At 37.8% G+C, this 14,673-nt stretch overlaps 1 protein-coding gene across 4 annotated transcripts in view; it reads left to right on the forward strand.

Annotated features, from left to right (window-relative positions):
• LOC147871589 (dynactin subunit 1-like) overlaps nt 1-14,673 on the forward strand; it is a 235,193-nt gene that overhangs the window by 26,411 nt on the left and 194,109 nt on the right. The window contains exon 1 of one of the 4 annotated variants that reach the window (XM_087360515.1): nt 4,743-4,828. The exons of 2 other annotated variants lie outside the window; for them this stretch is intronic. In XM_087360515.1, coding sequence (XP_087216641.1) covers nt 4,810-4,828 — 19 coding nt within the window. In that variant the 5' untranslated portion in view covers nt 4,743-4,809. Of the gene's footprint in view, nt 1-4,742; nt 4,829-14,673 lie in introns of those variants that run through there. One more of the 4 variants, XM_087360507.1, reaches the window with a different exon arrangement.

The raw sequence follows: 14,673 nt of genomic DNA on the forward strand, positions 1-14,673 counted from the left end.
CTGTGTGTGAATGGAGTAATTGTTGGGATGCCACGGAGAAAAACTCCGTGTTGCCTAGACCACGGCCTTGCCCAACACAAGTTATAAATTCGGGCACCGCCGGGAATCGAACCCGAGACCCCAGGATTACAAGGCCAGCGTTCTAACCGCTAGACCACCGTGGCTATTTGTTTCTCGTATAAGGAAATTAAATGAAACTGTGGGCCAGATTCCCAGTAGTTCTGCAGAACATGCAACAGTAGCGTTTATCGAGAGATATCAGCCCATTCGCCAGTAATAAATTTTATAGCACTATTGTTTGTCGTAAACAATGGACTGCTTTCGATCTGTATAAATCATAGACATTTTTAAGGCTGTGATATAAGATTTGTAAGAAGTACGAGGGTCGCTCATTAAGTAATGCCCCACATTTTTTTTCTCAGCCAATAATGAAGATAGAAAAGTGTACTTTTACATGCTTGAGATTTGATGTTTCCCGCGTTCGTGTACGGAGTTTCAAATGTTTCCAACCAATAGCGGAGCTGTAGTGAACTGTAAAAATGGCGTCTGTGAACGACTCTCGTTACAAGCAACGAGCTGTAATTGAATTCCTTGTTGCTGAAAAAGAAACGGTGGTGAACATTCATAAACGTTTGTGTGCTGTGTATGGAAGCTGTGCAGTCGATAGGAGCACCGTTGGTCGCTGGGCTAAGAGAGTTAAAGCTTCAGGAAGTGAAGAAACCGAGCTCCGTGATCTGCCGCGCTCTGGGCGTCCTGCCACAGCCACCACTCCAGACATGTTGAACCGCGCGGATGCCATTATTCGTGAGGATCGGCGCATCACAACTCGACAATTGGCCCAACAGCTTTCAGTCAGCAATGGAAGTGTGATTGCAATTATCCAGGCTCTCGCATATTCGAAGGTGTGCGCAAGATGGGTTCCACGAAGTCTCACAGCAGACCACAGGATTCAAAGGAAAACGATTTCTTCTGAATTGTTGGAGCGTTTTGATGCTGAGGGAGAGGTCTTTCTGTCCCGGATCATTACAGGTGACGAAACCTGGATACACCATTTTGAGCCAGAGACAAAAAGGCAGTCAATGGAGTGGCATCATCCTCAATCACCGAGAAAGAAGAAATTCAAGACAACTCCCTCCGCCGGAAAAGTCATGATGACTGTCTTTTGGGACAGTGATGGGGTCATTCTTGTGGATGTGATGCCAAGAGGTGCGACCATCAATTCAGACGCGTACATCAGGACCCTGAAAACCCTCAAGAAGCGTTTTCGACGAGTTCGGCCTCACAAGCATCCAGCAGAAATTTTGCTCCTGCACGACAATGCACGCCCTCACACAAGTCTGAGAACCCGGGAAGAAATCACCAAATTGGGTTGGACGGTGCTACCCCATCCACCCTACAGTCCAGATCTGGCACCCTCCGACTTCCATCTCTTTGGGCCACTTAAAGATGCTATCCGCGGAACAAGATTTGAAGATGACGAGAGCGTGATTCAAGCAGTGAGGACATGGCTACGTGCACAGGACAAGAGCTGGTACCGGCAAGGCATGCATGCACTTGTTCCACGCTGGCGTAAAACCGTACAAGTTGATGGGGACTATGTGGAAAAATAGTATGTGTAAAGGAAACATTGATTTATATTGTCACTAAATTTGAGCCATCTTGAATAAATATGTTCTGAGGAAAAAAATGTGGGGCATTACTTAATGAGCGACCCTCGTAGTTCAGTATTTTATTTATGTGTGTAGGTAATATGTTGATTGCCTGTGTCATCCACAGGAAATGTTCTTGGTGCTTTTATCAACGAAAGTTATAAAAAAATCGCGTATTAAATCATGTCTTAAATATTTTCTACGCTGTCATACTAAATTATATTTATAGTTGTGTTAATTATCCGGCTCTAGTCAGCAAATAGGTCCACAGTGGCCGCGCGTTCTGAGGCGTGGGCCCTGTGCCGCTGGGACCGTGGATTCGAATCCCACTCAAGCCATGGATGTTTGCCCGCGTTTTTCTGTGTTGTGCTGTCCTGTGTACAGGTAGAGGCCTTGTGACGGGCCGATCCTTCGTCCAAGGAGTCCTACCGAATATCTATAGATCAAGACAACGAAGAAAGTTGGGACCCGCAATGCTCAGGCATTTGAAGAATGGGTTGTATCCAGTATCCAGTCAGCAGATGTCCAATTTATTTTCTTTACTATTCCAAGAATAAGAAAGTTTGTATCAAAACCAAAGATTAGGGGAAATATATATGTACTTTTGAACAAGATAACAGTCTGGCCAAATTTACGTAAAACATAATAAAAATGTAACCTTAGAGCATGGAAAAGAATGACAACATGGTGGTTGTGAGAACGTTATTCCTAAATACAGTCATAATTTATAATATGTGTGTGATGAAAAATTCAAATTTCTTTCTCTGACAATTTCTTCAGATAGCTCATGTAGCTGAAGATAGCTATTGGCGTGTTTAGCATTGCTTACATTTGTTTGGAGGAGTGCCAAAAGCTCCCTTTTAGAATAAATTATTTCTAGCAGATTCGAATAAAAATTAAATTTTCCCTTCCATAAATTTTGATCATAAAATTTAATTTAATGTCATTAAGGTGCGTCGGAGAAGAAGCGTATAACTGACATACACGATTTATTTAATTGTTTGTTCACTTTGTGTACTTCATGCAACAATTTTTAACTTGTCGAAGAAAATTTTAATAAAAGAAAACACACGCACACACAAATATAAGCTTATTAAAAATAAGAAAAGATACCATCTGATAACTGAAATAAAAAAGAAACAAAGTCCTGTTCAGTGTATTGCATTGCAAGATTTCTTTCTGTCTGTCGTCCTTGTGTGTGGTCCATTAGTTATATTCTCGCAGAGTCGTACAAGTTTCGATTGACGGCGATAATAGTGGATAGTGCACTCTGTCGGCTGAAGTTGTCGAAGCTTATCTTATGGCGATGCTTGATATTGGATATTGTAATGATCGTCACAGGTCGCATATTAGGCCTCGTATTCTTGAAACTTAACATAGCCGTTGGGTGTCTGAACATGTTGCAAGCCACGAGGGGCAATTAAAATGTAAATTGTACAAGGCATGATGATCTCTTAAAGATTTGGTATGGATAGTGACGTAATTAAATTAGCCATAATTTATTTTTGGACATAGTACTCGTAGAAACTAAGGAACTTGTTACGCCATGTGATGTACTTTTATCCTCACAATCTGTCTTCTTATGATCTATCTTAATATTATTCTCCCATCTCTTTTCTGTCTTACATGTGGATTTTTTCCAAGAGGTTTCCGCGCCAAAATTTCAGGAACATTCCTTTTCTACTGTCCTTATTTTACTAATTTCAGTCCTAAACTTAAAATTTGTTTTAATTCCTCTGGTTTCCTACAAACACACACAAAGATGAATTTCGTTCAGACACATTGCCACTCTGTTTAATTTAAATATAGTATAAACAGCAGAAAACAAGTGACTAATAGGCGTTCATCTGAACCTTAAAATGTATTAAAATGAGACATTTATTACCGCACATCATGTACATTCTCCGAGAGGCGAGTCGGGCCAAATGAAACATCGAAATGGGCCCCATGTGGTCTGCGGTCCGTGCACAAGCTCCTGGCTTCTCTCTCTTTGTATATAATTCAGCTAAATCAACCTTTTTTAGTCTCGTCTTTATAACCAATTTACGACTTTTGAAAACCACTCCAGATTTCTAGATAATAAAGTAATTGTTTGATTGTAATGAAGTTCTCTCTCGTCTCTCTTCCTGTAATTTTTCGATATTTCTCTTCGTGTTCTCTCATAATATTCCCAGAAAATCGTCTTCATGTGAAGGCTTTTTGATTTTCTTAACTTACACATAATAACTTGTGTGATTTCTCCCATTCATAGCTCATTTTTCTTTCTAAAGATGTTCATAAAATTGTGGCAATTGCATTGTCGATAGAACTTATTTTGTTTGTGTGTTTTTAGTACATTTCGACAGTTTTGTTTGTCACACCCTAATTCCAGAACCCTTAAATTATACGAGGGAAGTTAAAAAATTACATCAAGAATCTCCCCTCATTTAGTAATAATTTATTTTCGTTGTTTATTGAGCACTGCTAGGACTGTGACACTTTCTAACATGGTTGCTACATTATTAAAATACACCAAGGAACAAAAATGGTCATCCATTGTTATGGTAAAACGGTTTGGAAACTAAGTAAACTGAGGTATGAGGTTATCATGGCGGTGAGGATGACGATCCTTGAAGATGGAGACTGTTTATTTCTACGAAACGTAGGTATTGGACACACGACGTCATAACCCAGAAAAACATCGGTTTTAAAATGGTTCAAATTACAGAACAATGTTAGTGAATGGTTTAGGTTACCAGTGGCAGTTGTTATTTAAGAGGGAGTCTATGCACGTAGACATTATAATTAACTACGTGTGTTAATTAATAATTCCTGTTAGCGTTTTTATATACATAGTAGTTGTCTCATGTTATTCCAGGAAATCTTCTGTTAATGCACATTGAACGTATGAAAAAAATTCTTCGATTTACGATTATTAGGTTAGGAGTCGTTTTCTAGGAAGAACCTCGTAAATCTGTTTGCGTTTGTACCGTGACGGAATGAGTTTACATTGAACGTGGAATACTTACTTTAACTTGGTTAAATCTCTACATATTTAATTATTAACTTACTTTGTCTCTCAAGTATTTAGTTAGACGGATTTTTCTACTTACTGTTTTAGAAGAGGTGTTGAAATGCATACAGTATTTGAGTCGGAAAACCTGAGACGGAGGGAGCACTTATGAGACCTAGGTGTAGAAGTAAGTATAATATTAAAACTAGTTTTAAATGTTGTCAACCAAATTTACTCGTTCCAGGATAATTGCTACAGACGGAATCTTGTCAACGTGGTAATGAACGGTCAGGGCCGTTGTAAGGCTGGAAATTTATTGACCAGATGAGCGACTGTTTGTTTCTCAACAAGGACTCTGTTCCTTGGCGTTAGTTAGCGACAGTCGTAAGATAAATAAGTCGTGTACAACAGGCCTTTAAACAGTACTGTCATGTTATATCCGCTTGAACTATTGGCACAAACTGCAAGGAGCTACAATACGGACCTTGTCATAGAATACGGTATCAGGCGACCTCGTCAGCGCTGTCTGTCTCCTTACACGCATTCCCGACATTGTAACACTACAGATTAACTTATCTGTATGTACCTGGATATGACTCTAGTATAAATGTCGTGTCTTTGTTTATAGATACCACGCACGGGTTTTATGTAAATCACTACACTTCATACTGGCAGCCATAACGTCATAATAATCTCTACATATAACAGACAAGTTCTGGTTACCTAGTGATGACCATTTTTAAAATCACTATTTGCACTGCATTAAGTCAGATTTTCTTTAATTAATCTTTTGCGTTTTAATTTAATTATTTATTTTAACGTCCTACCTTAACATCTACAAGTGTCTGCGCAAGAAGATGAAATTAATACGAGAATAAATAAGTAATGGTTCAGACTCTTATATGCTGCTTTTTTATAGTTTTCAATAAGATGTGTTTTAAGCATTGTTTTAAATCCTTACGTTTATTTTTGACGGGTAATTTACTAATAATATGTTAATATTCATGGTTCTGTAACTGACACGCGTTCGTCGGGTAAGGAAATTTAATCTAATAAAGATTGATCGATATTATAATTTATCATATCGCGTATCTAAAATTGACAGTCACAAGTTAACTAGCTTTATTACACTCTGTCAGGACAATACAATCGACTGAGGCATTTCAGTTCTTAAAATATCATGATCAGTGTCCCATGCCAATGTTCATGTGTATGTCTCAAATCAGTGCAGAATAATTGGTCTATCTAATGCCTGGCGTTTATTCGTTATACGTTAAATATTGCATTTGTTACAATTTATAATCTTCAGAATAGTTTTATAAATTGAATTCGTACCTTGATTTTTCAACATATTTATCGCACCATGTTCTTCTAATAACATTCTACTTTTTATGCCATATATACATCTTTTAAGTGCAACTGTTTTCCTTTATATCAACACTTATACTAATTTTTTTTTCTGTACATTTATATTGTCTCTTATATTACACGAAATCATATTATATAAAATTTAAGTTTTGGTTGATTGCTGAATTTGCGATATGATCGGAACTTCTGTAGGGGGTGTTTTTATGACGTGAACTGTACCTGTCGGATGTGTGATGCTGTGGAGTACAGCTATTGCATTTGAATGCCGTTACCAATTGATGTGGAACGAAATAAAGGCTACCATTCCTACAGTTACTATGTCGATTTTATGCGTTCGTATTCAGGCATAAACGCCAATACCAGACGTGGTACATGTGTAGAAATCCATACACCATCTGCTATTCCTGTAACAATAAACAGCATTGGATGAAGCACATCCAGAATGACAGGTTATCAACAGGAAGCTTGTCATGGATATTCAATTGCAGAAAAAACATATTTGTTAAAGTCGAGGTTCTAACCGACCCAACACAAACTTAAGAAGTGTCTTGTGTACCGAAAATAGCTGTTGAGTCGTAAGCTCTTTTCTCTTTGTGTTCTAGATGTACTCTGTTCGGATCTAGACTTGGAGATGAAATACTTGGAATTTTGTTGTTTTTCTCAGTACCTCCAAGTAAATTCTGGGATAATGTCTTGATACTGGCTGTCTTCATTCACAACCATTTTACCTTTTGTAACTATATATAATGTAGTTGAGGAGACGTCATTAAATAAATGGAGGTCACATCAGTGTCTTTTGTTATAGGCTGTAAGGAACTGTGAAACATAACCGAGTAATCTCAATGAAATGTGTACTGTGATATGTATAGAAATTCTTTTACAAAACAGAATTTTTATTCTAGCTTCTTCATGTTTAAAGAAAATAATGTATTACGTTTTCCTGCTGCATAGTTGCATCGTCGGAATTTCAATTTTTTGTGAACTCTTTTTTTTACATGCTTCTAAAGATATTTTGAGATTATAAGTTTTCAGGTTTTCAATTCGAAAATCTACGTCGTACAAATTTTGTTCTCGGACTGATGGACCGGCGATGTGTGGATTGTGATTGTTCAGGTTACTTTCGTATACCGTATCTTACTATAGGAACTTTAAAACCGTTCATAATATTATGCACACTTGCAAAGTAGTTTATCTTTCTTGTCTTGTGAGCCTACGAAGTTTATTGAAAACTTTATCTCTTCATATGAACTTTTTAATACCTTGGGTTCATAATTCTTGTTTTATTCCGATATATAATTAAAAATCCATCCACCACACACCAGAAGTTATTCATGTAAACAATTTGGGCATTGTTCATTGTTTGGATCTAAAATATTTGAGACGTCTCGGAGGCTAACTACGACTACATTTTCAGTTGGACACCTTTTGCAGTGACTGAATCAGTCACTGGCAAAAGTCGTTTCTTTGACGTGGAATTGCTGTCGTAATTACAAATGTCAGGAATGATAATTGTCGATTTTCCTTCGAAACGTTGGTACAGTCCACGACTGTAATCTTGAGACTTGCAAGGAATGTAGGGAGTCCGTAGCGTTAATGGCAGACGCTATCTTTCCCCCTTCCTCCTTCACCCCACTTCTTCACCCCGCAAGTCTCAAGATTACAGTCGTGGACTGTAGCTACCTAGAAGACCAGATGGCGTAACGGTCCACAAGACCAAAACAGACATTTGTATTACGCACCGCAGTTGCAATGAAATTCATAAAGAAAGTTTGGGTAATTTTTATTTTCATGTTTCTCGTTTGTGTTCGGGAGGATAAATGCTACAGTTTAAACAAGTGCCTTAACCTATTCTGTTATTTTGAAAATTATGCGAGAAACGCAATCAACTTTTATGACTGTAGATTTTTTAAAATAGTTTATGCACACTGTGAGCAGTAGTTGTAATTTTCATCGCTCGTTTTTTCGATTCAGTTACTTCGGTAAAGAGCATCTTTATATTATCACAAGATAAACACAGTTTTTCTGCGTGTTAAGAATCGTGCTCGTTTCTTGTAACACTGCAACGGCCTACCTTTTACATTGTTAAACTTCTACAATTCTCTTCTGTGTGGTCATTGACCATCGTGGTCTCTGCACGACTGGTAATTTTAGATGATGGCGCATTGGGAGAGATTCAATTTTGTCCACGATTATAAGATTATAGTAATGATGCGATGATCGATGATGCAGGAGAAACGCAACTTAATAAGGGATCCGAACAACAGTGGGGACGTGAAATTAAAAATGTTTAAATTTGTTTTGTCTACGTTCACGTAAAGTCGCTGTTTCCTTAAAAATACAAGTAGATGTACAAATTAGAATAATGATGTGGACGATGAAAGAAAAAGTTGTAGATGGACATGGCAGAACTGTGGGATTTTATGTTATGTATTCTCGTAGAATTTGTCAGACGTTTGAGAGGTGCTTACAGCCACCTTTATCAGGGCGATAAGTGAGTCGAGAGGGAAAAATAGGGTGGAAAGGCAGGAGGAGGTCGGACGAGATAGAAACTTGGCCAGATCTGTGGATGAGAACCTGAAATCTCAGTAAAATGAAGATGTTTTATGACCCAACGCCTTCATATTCAGGTAATAACGTCGTTGCTCTTATAGGAAACGCATGACCACTGCCTTGCCGATTAAGAAAACGTCTAGAGAGAATCTACGTATAATTGATCCCACACATTGGATTTAACGGGTAGTTTTATGCTCAAGAGGTAATTATGTTTATCATATTAAAGATGAAGTTCTTGACAGTTTTGATGGGTAGGTAAAAATATACCTGTGTACAGCTGTTACTAATGTGAAGAATGACATCTCCCAATAGAGTTGTAATTTGTATCTGATATATTAATGTTTATTTCTTAGTATAATCGAGATGGCTAATGAATGAATTTATGTGAATAAAATAATATCCTTAGAGATATTTTAAAATTAGAGATAAAAGTGTATCGGAAATTCCATAATTAGTCTACTTTTCCAGTTGGTAAATCCATTATAAGAGTGGTGTAATTTATAGGATCCATTTATGGTTAATTTTTGTATTATTCTTTACGTGAAGAAAAGTGATGTAGAATTATCAAGATAATTTGACTGTCATTTGAAGATAATTGTCGTGTATTGCTATTACGCCCTCACGTGTAATTCTGTACAAAATCATTGCCTTTTTTTCCTGTAGTTCATGTCATTTAATAAGTATTATTAGCCGGTTAAAGCAGCCACTAGGGCAAATCTCGCCTAGACGTCCCTCAGGGCTTCAAGCTATCTAGTTCCTTTTGCCATTCACTGTGTCATTTCAGCTAAGACTGAACTACTGAGAAGCCCTGTAATTCCTTTGCTGTATCTGGATTTTTTTTGGAAAGGTTATATTAGAACTGGGACTGCAAATTTATGGAATCTTGTAATCGATTAAAGGTTGTTATTAAAACGATGAGGGCAATAGTAACATGCCATTACATTAGATGTAATTTTTATCTAGTTGCACGGTAAATTATGATGAATATAAACTAGGTTTCGAGTTCACATAGGAACATATTAGAGTGTTCTGAATAAGACACTTTACAACAAATAAGTAATTCCGTGGAGCAAAGTAGTTATTGCGAAATTTTGTCGTGAAGTTGGTCAAGGTATTCGTTTGTTATGGAATTTAAATGTTCATTTCAGTGTTAACAAGATCTCGTTACTGTGTGCTAACCTGCCTCATCCTAATCTAGTCCACATCTTCACAGAATATTCCTTTAAAATTTATTATTTTTGACGTAAATACATCTATGAGGAAGGGTCATTCGGCAAAAAAGTGGAACGAAAAAGGGAAACGAAAAAGTGTAACAATGGTTACCTAGGGAACGTCGTGTTTACTCGGCATTGTTGTTACCTATAAAACATTACATTACATTACCTTATCGTACCTTACATTACCTTACATTACATTACATTTCATTTCATTACGTTACATTACTTTACATTACATTCAGCTACCACAGACCCATCTTAAGCGTAACTAATTCAAGTTGAATAAGCAAACTTATCTCAATTGTAAAGCGGGTATAAAGGAAATATTTAGAATAAAGCCAATATATAAACTTCCTTTCCGTATAGACGTATTTACGTCTAATTCTCTGGAACCGTGGTTCCACTGCCAACTTTTTCCCTTCCATGCACACGTAGATAGATTTTCTCTTTAATTTCACATCTCTCCCTTGCTTTCTACATGCCTCACCCACTTCATTCTCCTTGATTTGTGGTGGAAAGTATAAAATGTGGAGCAGGTCATTACGTAATTTTTCCATCCGTTACGTCATCTCATATCCACGTATTCTCATCTTAAAATCAAAACTGTTCTTGTCATCGGGAAAGGGGTCTTTAATTCAGAAGTAGCACTGATTTAGTTGTATCCTTATGCAATATCACTCTTTGTGGCTGGATGACATAGTGTTGACGCGGTGGGTTACGAAACAACACGCTGTGGGTGTAGTCGCATTCCGCGCCCTGGACCGGTTCACACACACATACACACCACTTCTCTTACGTAAGGGATGACTTCGCCGGTAATCGCTTTGTTTTGCAATCGCGGCTTGGACGCAAATCATTCCCGTCTAACGGTGATACAAGGTGGTCGATGAATTCTGAACGAAGTATTTTCTTTTACTCCGTGTTGGTCTACTGCACGTTCGAAAACGAAGTCAGTCTTCTACGTTAAAGTACTGTAACACAGGGATGCTGAGGCCGAATGCAGAAAGAAGAAAGTCTTTTAGGGTTACATACAACAGAAGCAGAAATGGCTTCACCTTTATAAAAATTTCTTTCTCACTATTTGTTTCCTTTTGTTTCTATTTATTTTAATTTACGTTTTTTTTTTCAATGTGTATTTTATTCATTTTCTTATCTTATACACTTCGTTTACTTCCTGTTTTCGTATTCATCTTCATTAACTGATTCATTTGTTTTTTTGTTTTTTCTGTTGAGAAGTCTTTTTTACTTTGCCGTGCTTTTTCCTGCATCTATTTCATTTTCTTTGTTTGCTTTGTACTCTTTCTTTCTCTCCACCTTTCTTTATCTTCCCTTTATTATTTCGTCTCTATTCCATGTTCATTTTGTATTTTTGTTTCTGTTTTTACCTTTGTCTTGCTTCCTTCTATTTTCCTTTTCAATTTATTCCCCTCCTTTCTTCTTTGTTTCCTTCTACTCAGCACGTGTCTCGTCTGCCAGGGAGTGTAACTACTGTCTCTCCCACTGATTCATGTGCCGTGCGCCTGATCATTCAGCCGTCTGTGTGCCTGTCTGCAACGCACCGACCATTTCAGTTTCCAGTTCCGTGTATTAAGTTGCAAGGCTATAACTCTTCTATTCGTGTGTGTTCCTAGTCTCGATAATGACTCATCCAGCTATGCTGCAGGCAGATGGGCACGTAGCTCTACAAGGCCTCACACTGATCCACTATAATCCAGTATATCCATCAAAATCTGCGTATTTCACGTCTGCAGCAAAAACGTAGTTTCTTGCGTTATTACACGACACCAGTTCAACTGCATATGTTACGCAGCGTAAAATTATAGAATTAGTATGCGTTATGAATTGGAAAGTACGTGTAATATGTCAGTCATCAGTTAAATTAAGGCACTGATTCAGCATTCGTCCGGAGTACTGAGGAAAATGACGAGTAGCCTCAATTTGGATTACCGTCATATTTATGTTAAAATTCGTATGCTTGTTACCTTTTTTCTCTCATTTCCATCTTGCGCATTCAATGTACTGTTTCCTAGAGCCCGACATCTGTATTTTTAATAATTCGTCACAACATAGAAACGAGTAGTGAAGTAAATATTTATGAAGTGGCCTGCAGTTACAGTCATGCTTCATTACGATTGTTAAAAATTTTTACATTAAATTGTATCTACTTTGTGTAATTCATCACTTTCTGTTATAAAATCTGTACAGGTTACCAAATATTTATCGCTGGATCCAAAATATATTTTTAGCCTTTCTCTATCGAATAAGCTATTAATTTAAATACTCTGGCATTTATTTACAACCCTGTATGTATTGCGACATACACATTATAGTTCTCCCCTATCTAGGGCGTCAACAAGCCGTGCATTTCAGAGTGTTAGTAACAGGGCTAATGTGTTGATGTTTCAAATCTATCACTGGAATTATTTTACACTTAGCGAGTAAGTCTTACTTCGCCTCATGTGCTACAATTAAACGTCTATACGAGGTGCGATCGGAAAGTTTAAAGACTGCGCGTATAAAAACCCGTACACTTATCTCAGGTATTAAATTCATCCATCACCCTCGACGTAGTTCCACTGGGAGTGAACACAACAATCCTTGCTCCGATGCCAAGCCTGGAAGCATCCCTGGAAATCTTTCTTTGTCAGCCTGTCAAACACCATCTGCGATTCTGCCTGAATCTCTTCTATCGTCTCAAATCTCCTTCCCTTTAGCTGAATTTTCATCTTTGGGAAGAGGAAGAAGTCACACGGCGAATAAGGAGGGTGCGGGATGACGGCCATGGTGTTTGAGAACAAAAACTGCCGAACTTTGAGGGCGGTGTGCGCTGGCGCGTTGTCATGATGCGTCGCATGTGGAGTTCTTCCTTTAGAATCAGCTGACAGGTCCCATAGCCTATCCCAACAATGTCGCACAAGTCGTTGATGGTACGACGTCGATCTTCGTGAATGGCCTGCCGAATCTTCGTAACATTTTCGGGCGTTGTGCTCGAAGATGGTCGTCCAGAACGCTCGTCATCATCTACATAGGTTCGGCCACTTTTAAAACGTGAATGCCACACAAACGTTTGTGCACGACCCATTGCGGACTCTCCAAATGCTTGCTTTAGCATTTCATAGGTTTCCGTAGCCGTTTTGGCGAGTCTTTGGCAAAATATGTTGCACACGCCATTCCGAAATCGCAGGAGGGTCGGTGTAATGCACTACCAAAATGCCCGTAACTAAGAAACAAGTGCTAATTCGATGATGCCGGCTGACACACTGATTCACTATGAATGTAGGCCGCACCCCCTAGCGGCAGAAGCTCGTACTACATCCGGTTCGCCCTCTATTGACACAGTCTTGAAACTTTCCGATCGCACCTCGTAGAAGGACTCGATTACGAGCGTGGTTAAGTAATTTTCGCTTTGATTTGCCGCTGGGTTGAATATTATGTAGGCCTGTTGTAATAAAGAGAGAAGTGCAGAAGTGTAACTTGTTCAGACGTCATGACTGCATTTCACTGTTATAGATATAAAATATTTAGAAGAGTAGTTCCATAAACAACTAACGAAATAGCCTGTACTCCCGAGTTTGTCTTAAATTATTCCACACTGAAGTAATTAAATAGCTTATTTACTGTCACAGATTTATGAATATGTATTTCCATTAACTAATGTCCTATTATTTACCGCTGTCTTGTCGCAATAGTTATAACTTTATGCAGGCCCCTACTAATCGTCTGTCTAACAAGAAAACAGCGGTCAACATGGAGCTATTAAACGAGCTGAAGGTATTCACAAAGTTGGTTAGTCAGAACAACTATAGAACAGACGAAAAAGCGAATAACATTGCAATGATATGTTTACAATTGAGTATAATATCTCAATGTTTCTTGATTTAAATAATACATTCAGTCTTCTGAGTATTTTATTGATCGTCGGATTATTTTGTAACACGTTTTCAACTGCGAGGGTCTCAGCGAATATTGTGGGAAGGTGATAATGAATGGTAATGAGGTAAGGGTATTGAAGGAAGTAGTCATCGCTGATTTTCATGTTCTGTACTGACATTCACGTTGAGAGACAAAGAAAAGCTGTAGAAACCTCAGTAAGTACAGTCGCATGTAAGCAGGTAACCGATAAGAGATTCTCTGACGATTGTAAGGTCTATTGGTGGGTCGTGTTTGGACAACAGGTCTGCTTGAAAGTATAGTAACAAAGTATACATGCCTATGACATAAGATGTGTTTGTGCTTTTGGCTTATATAGAAGCTTATTTGTTGTAGGATATTTATTTGTAATGTTAATATTCCCCCAAATACGATCGATGCTGAATGTTTTAGTTCTTGAATATTTATTTCTGTAATAATGTATCGAGTAGCCCATAATGTACCTGCCAAGTTTAATTCTTTCTTTTGTCTGAAAGACGAGGCATAAAAATCTCTTTCGAATACAATTAAAATCATCATATCAAGCCAGTTATATTTTGTTGTGTTCAGTGTGTTTCCATCACCAAGTTCGATCGTCCAAAACAATTCTGTCTTTCGAAATATTCTGGTGAAAATTTAATGGTTGGAATGATTATTATAATTGCATTAGTCAGATCAAATCTGTGCATTTAACGTCCATAAGAAGTAAAAGGCAAGGGAATTTGAAAGGTGATAAGTGAAGAAATTTGTTTCTCTTTGTCTCAGTTTTCATGTCGGTACTATATTTGATCTACATAGTAGTAGTAGTATAGGCATTTTTGACGTAAATACGTCTATATTTTCGGGTCAGTGTAATTCGGCAAAAAGTGAAACGAAAAAGTGAAAGGAAAAAGTGTAACTGCATTGTTATGTTACCTTGGAAACGTCAATTGTTTACTCGGCATTGTTGTTACCTAGCAAACGTCAATTGTTTACTCGGCATTAT

This window comes from Zootermopsis nevadensis, unplaced genomic scaffold (genome assembly GCF_977971745.1).
Source record: "Zootermopsis nevadensis isolate Lab colony 2312 unplaced genomic scaffold, Znev_1.0 Znev_ptg000045l, whole genome shotgun sequence".
In the NCBI taxonomy this organism is placed as follows: domain Eukaryota; kingdom Metazoa; phylum Arthropoda; class Insecta; order Blattodea; family Termopsidae; genus Zootermopsis; species Zootermopsis nevadensis.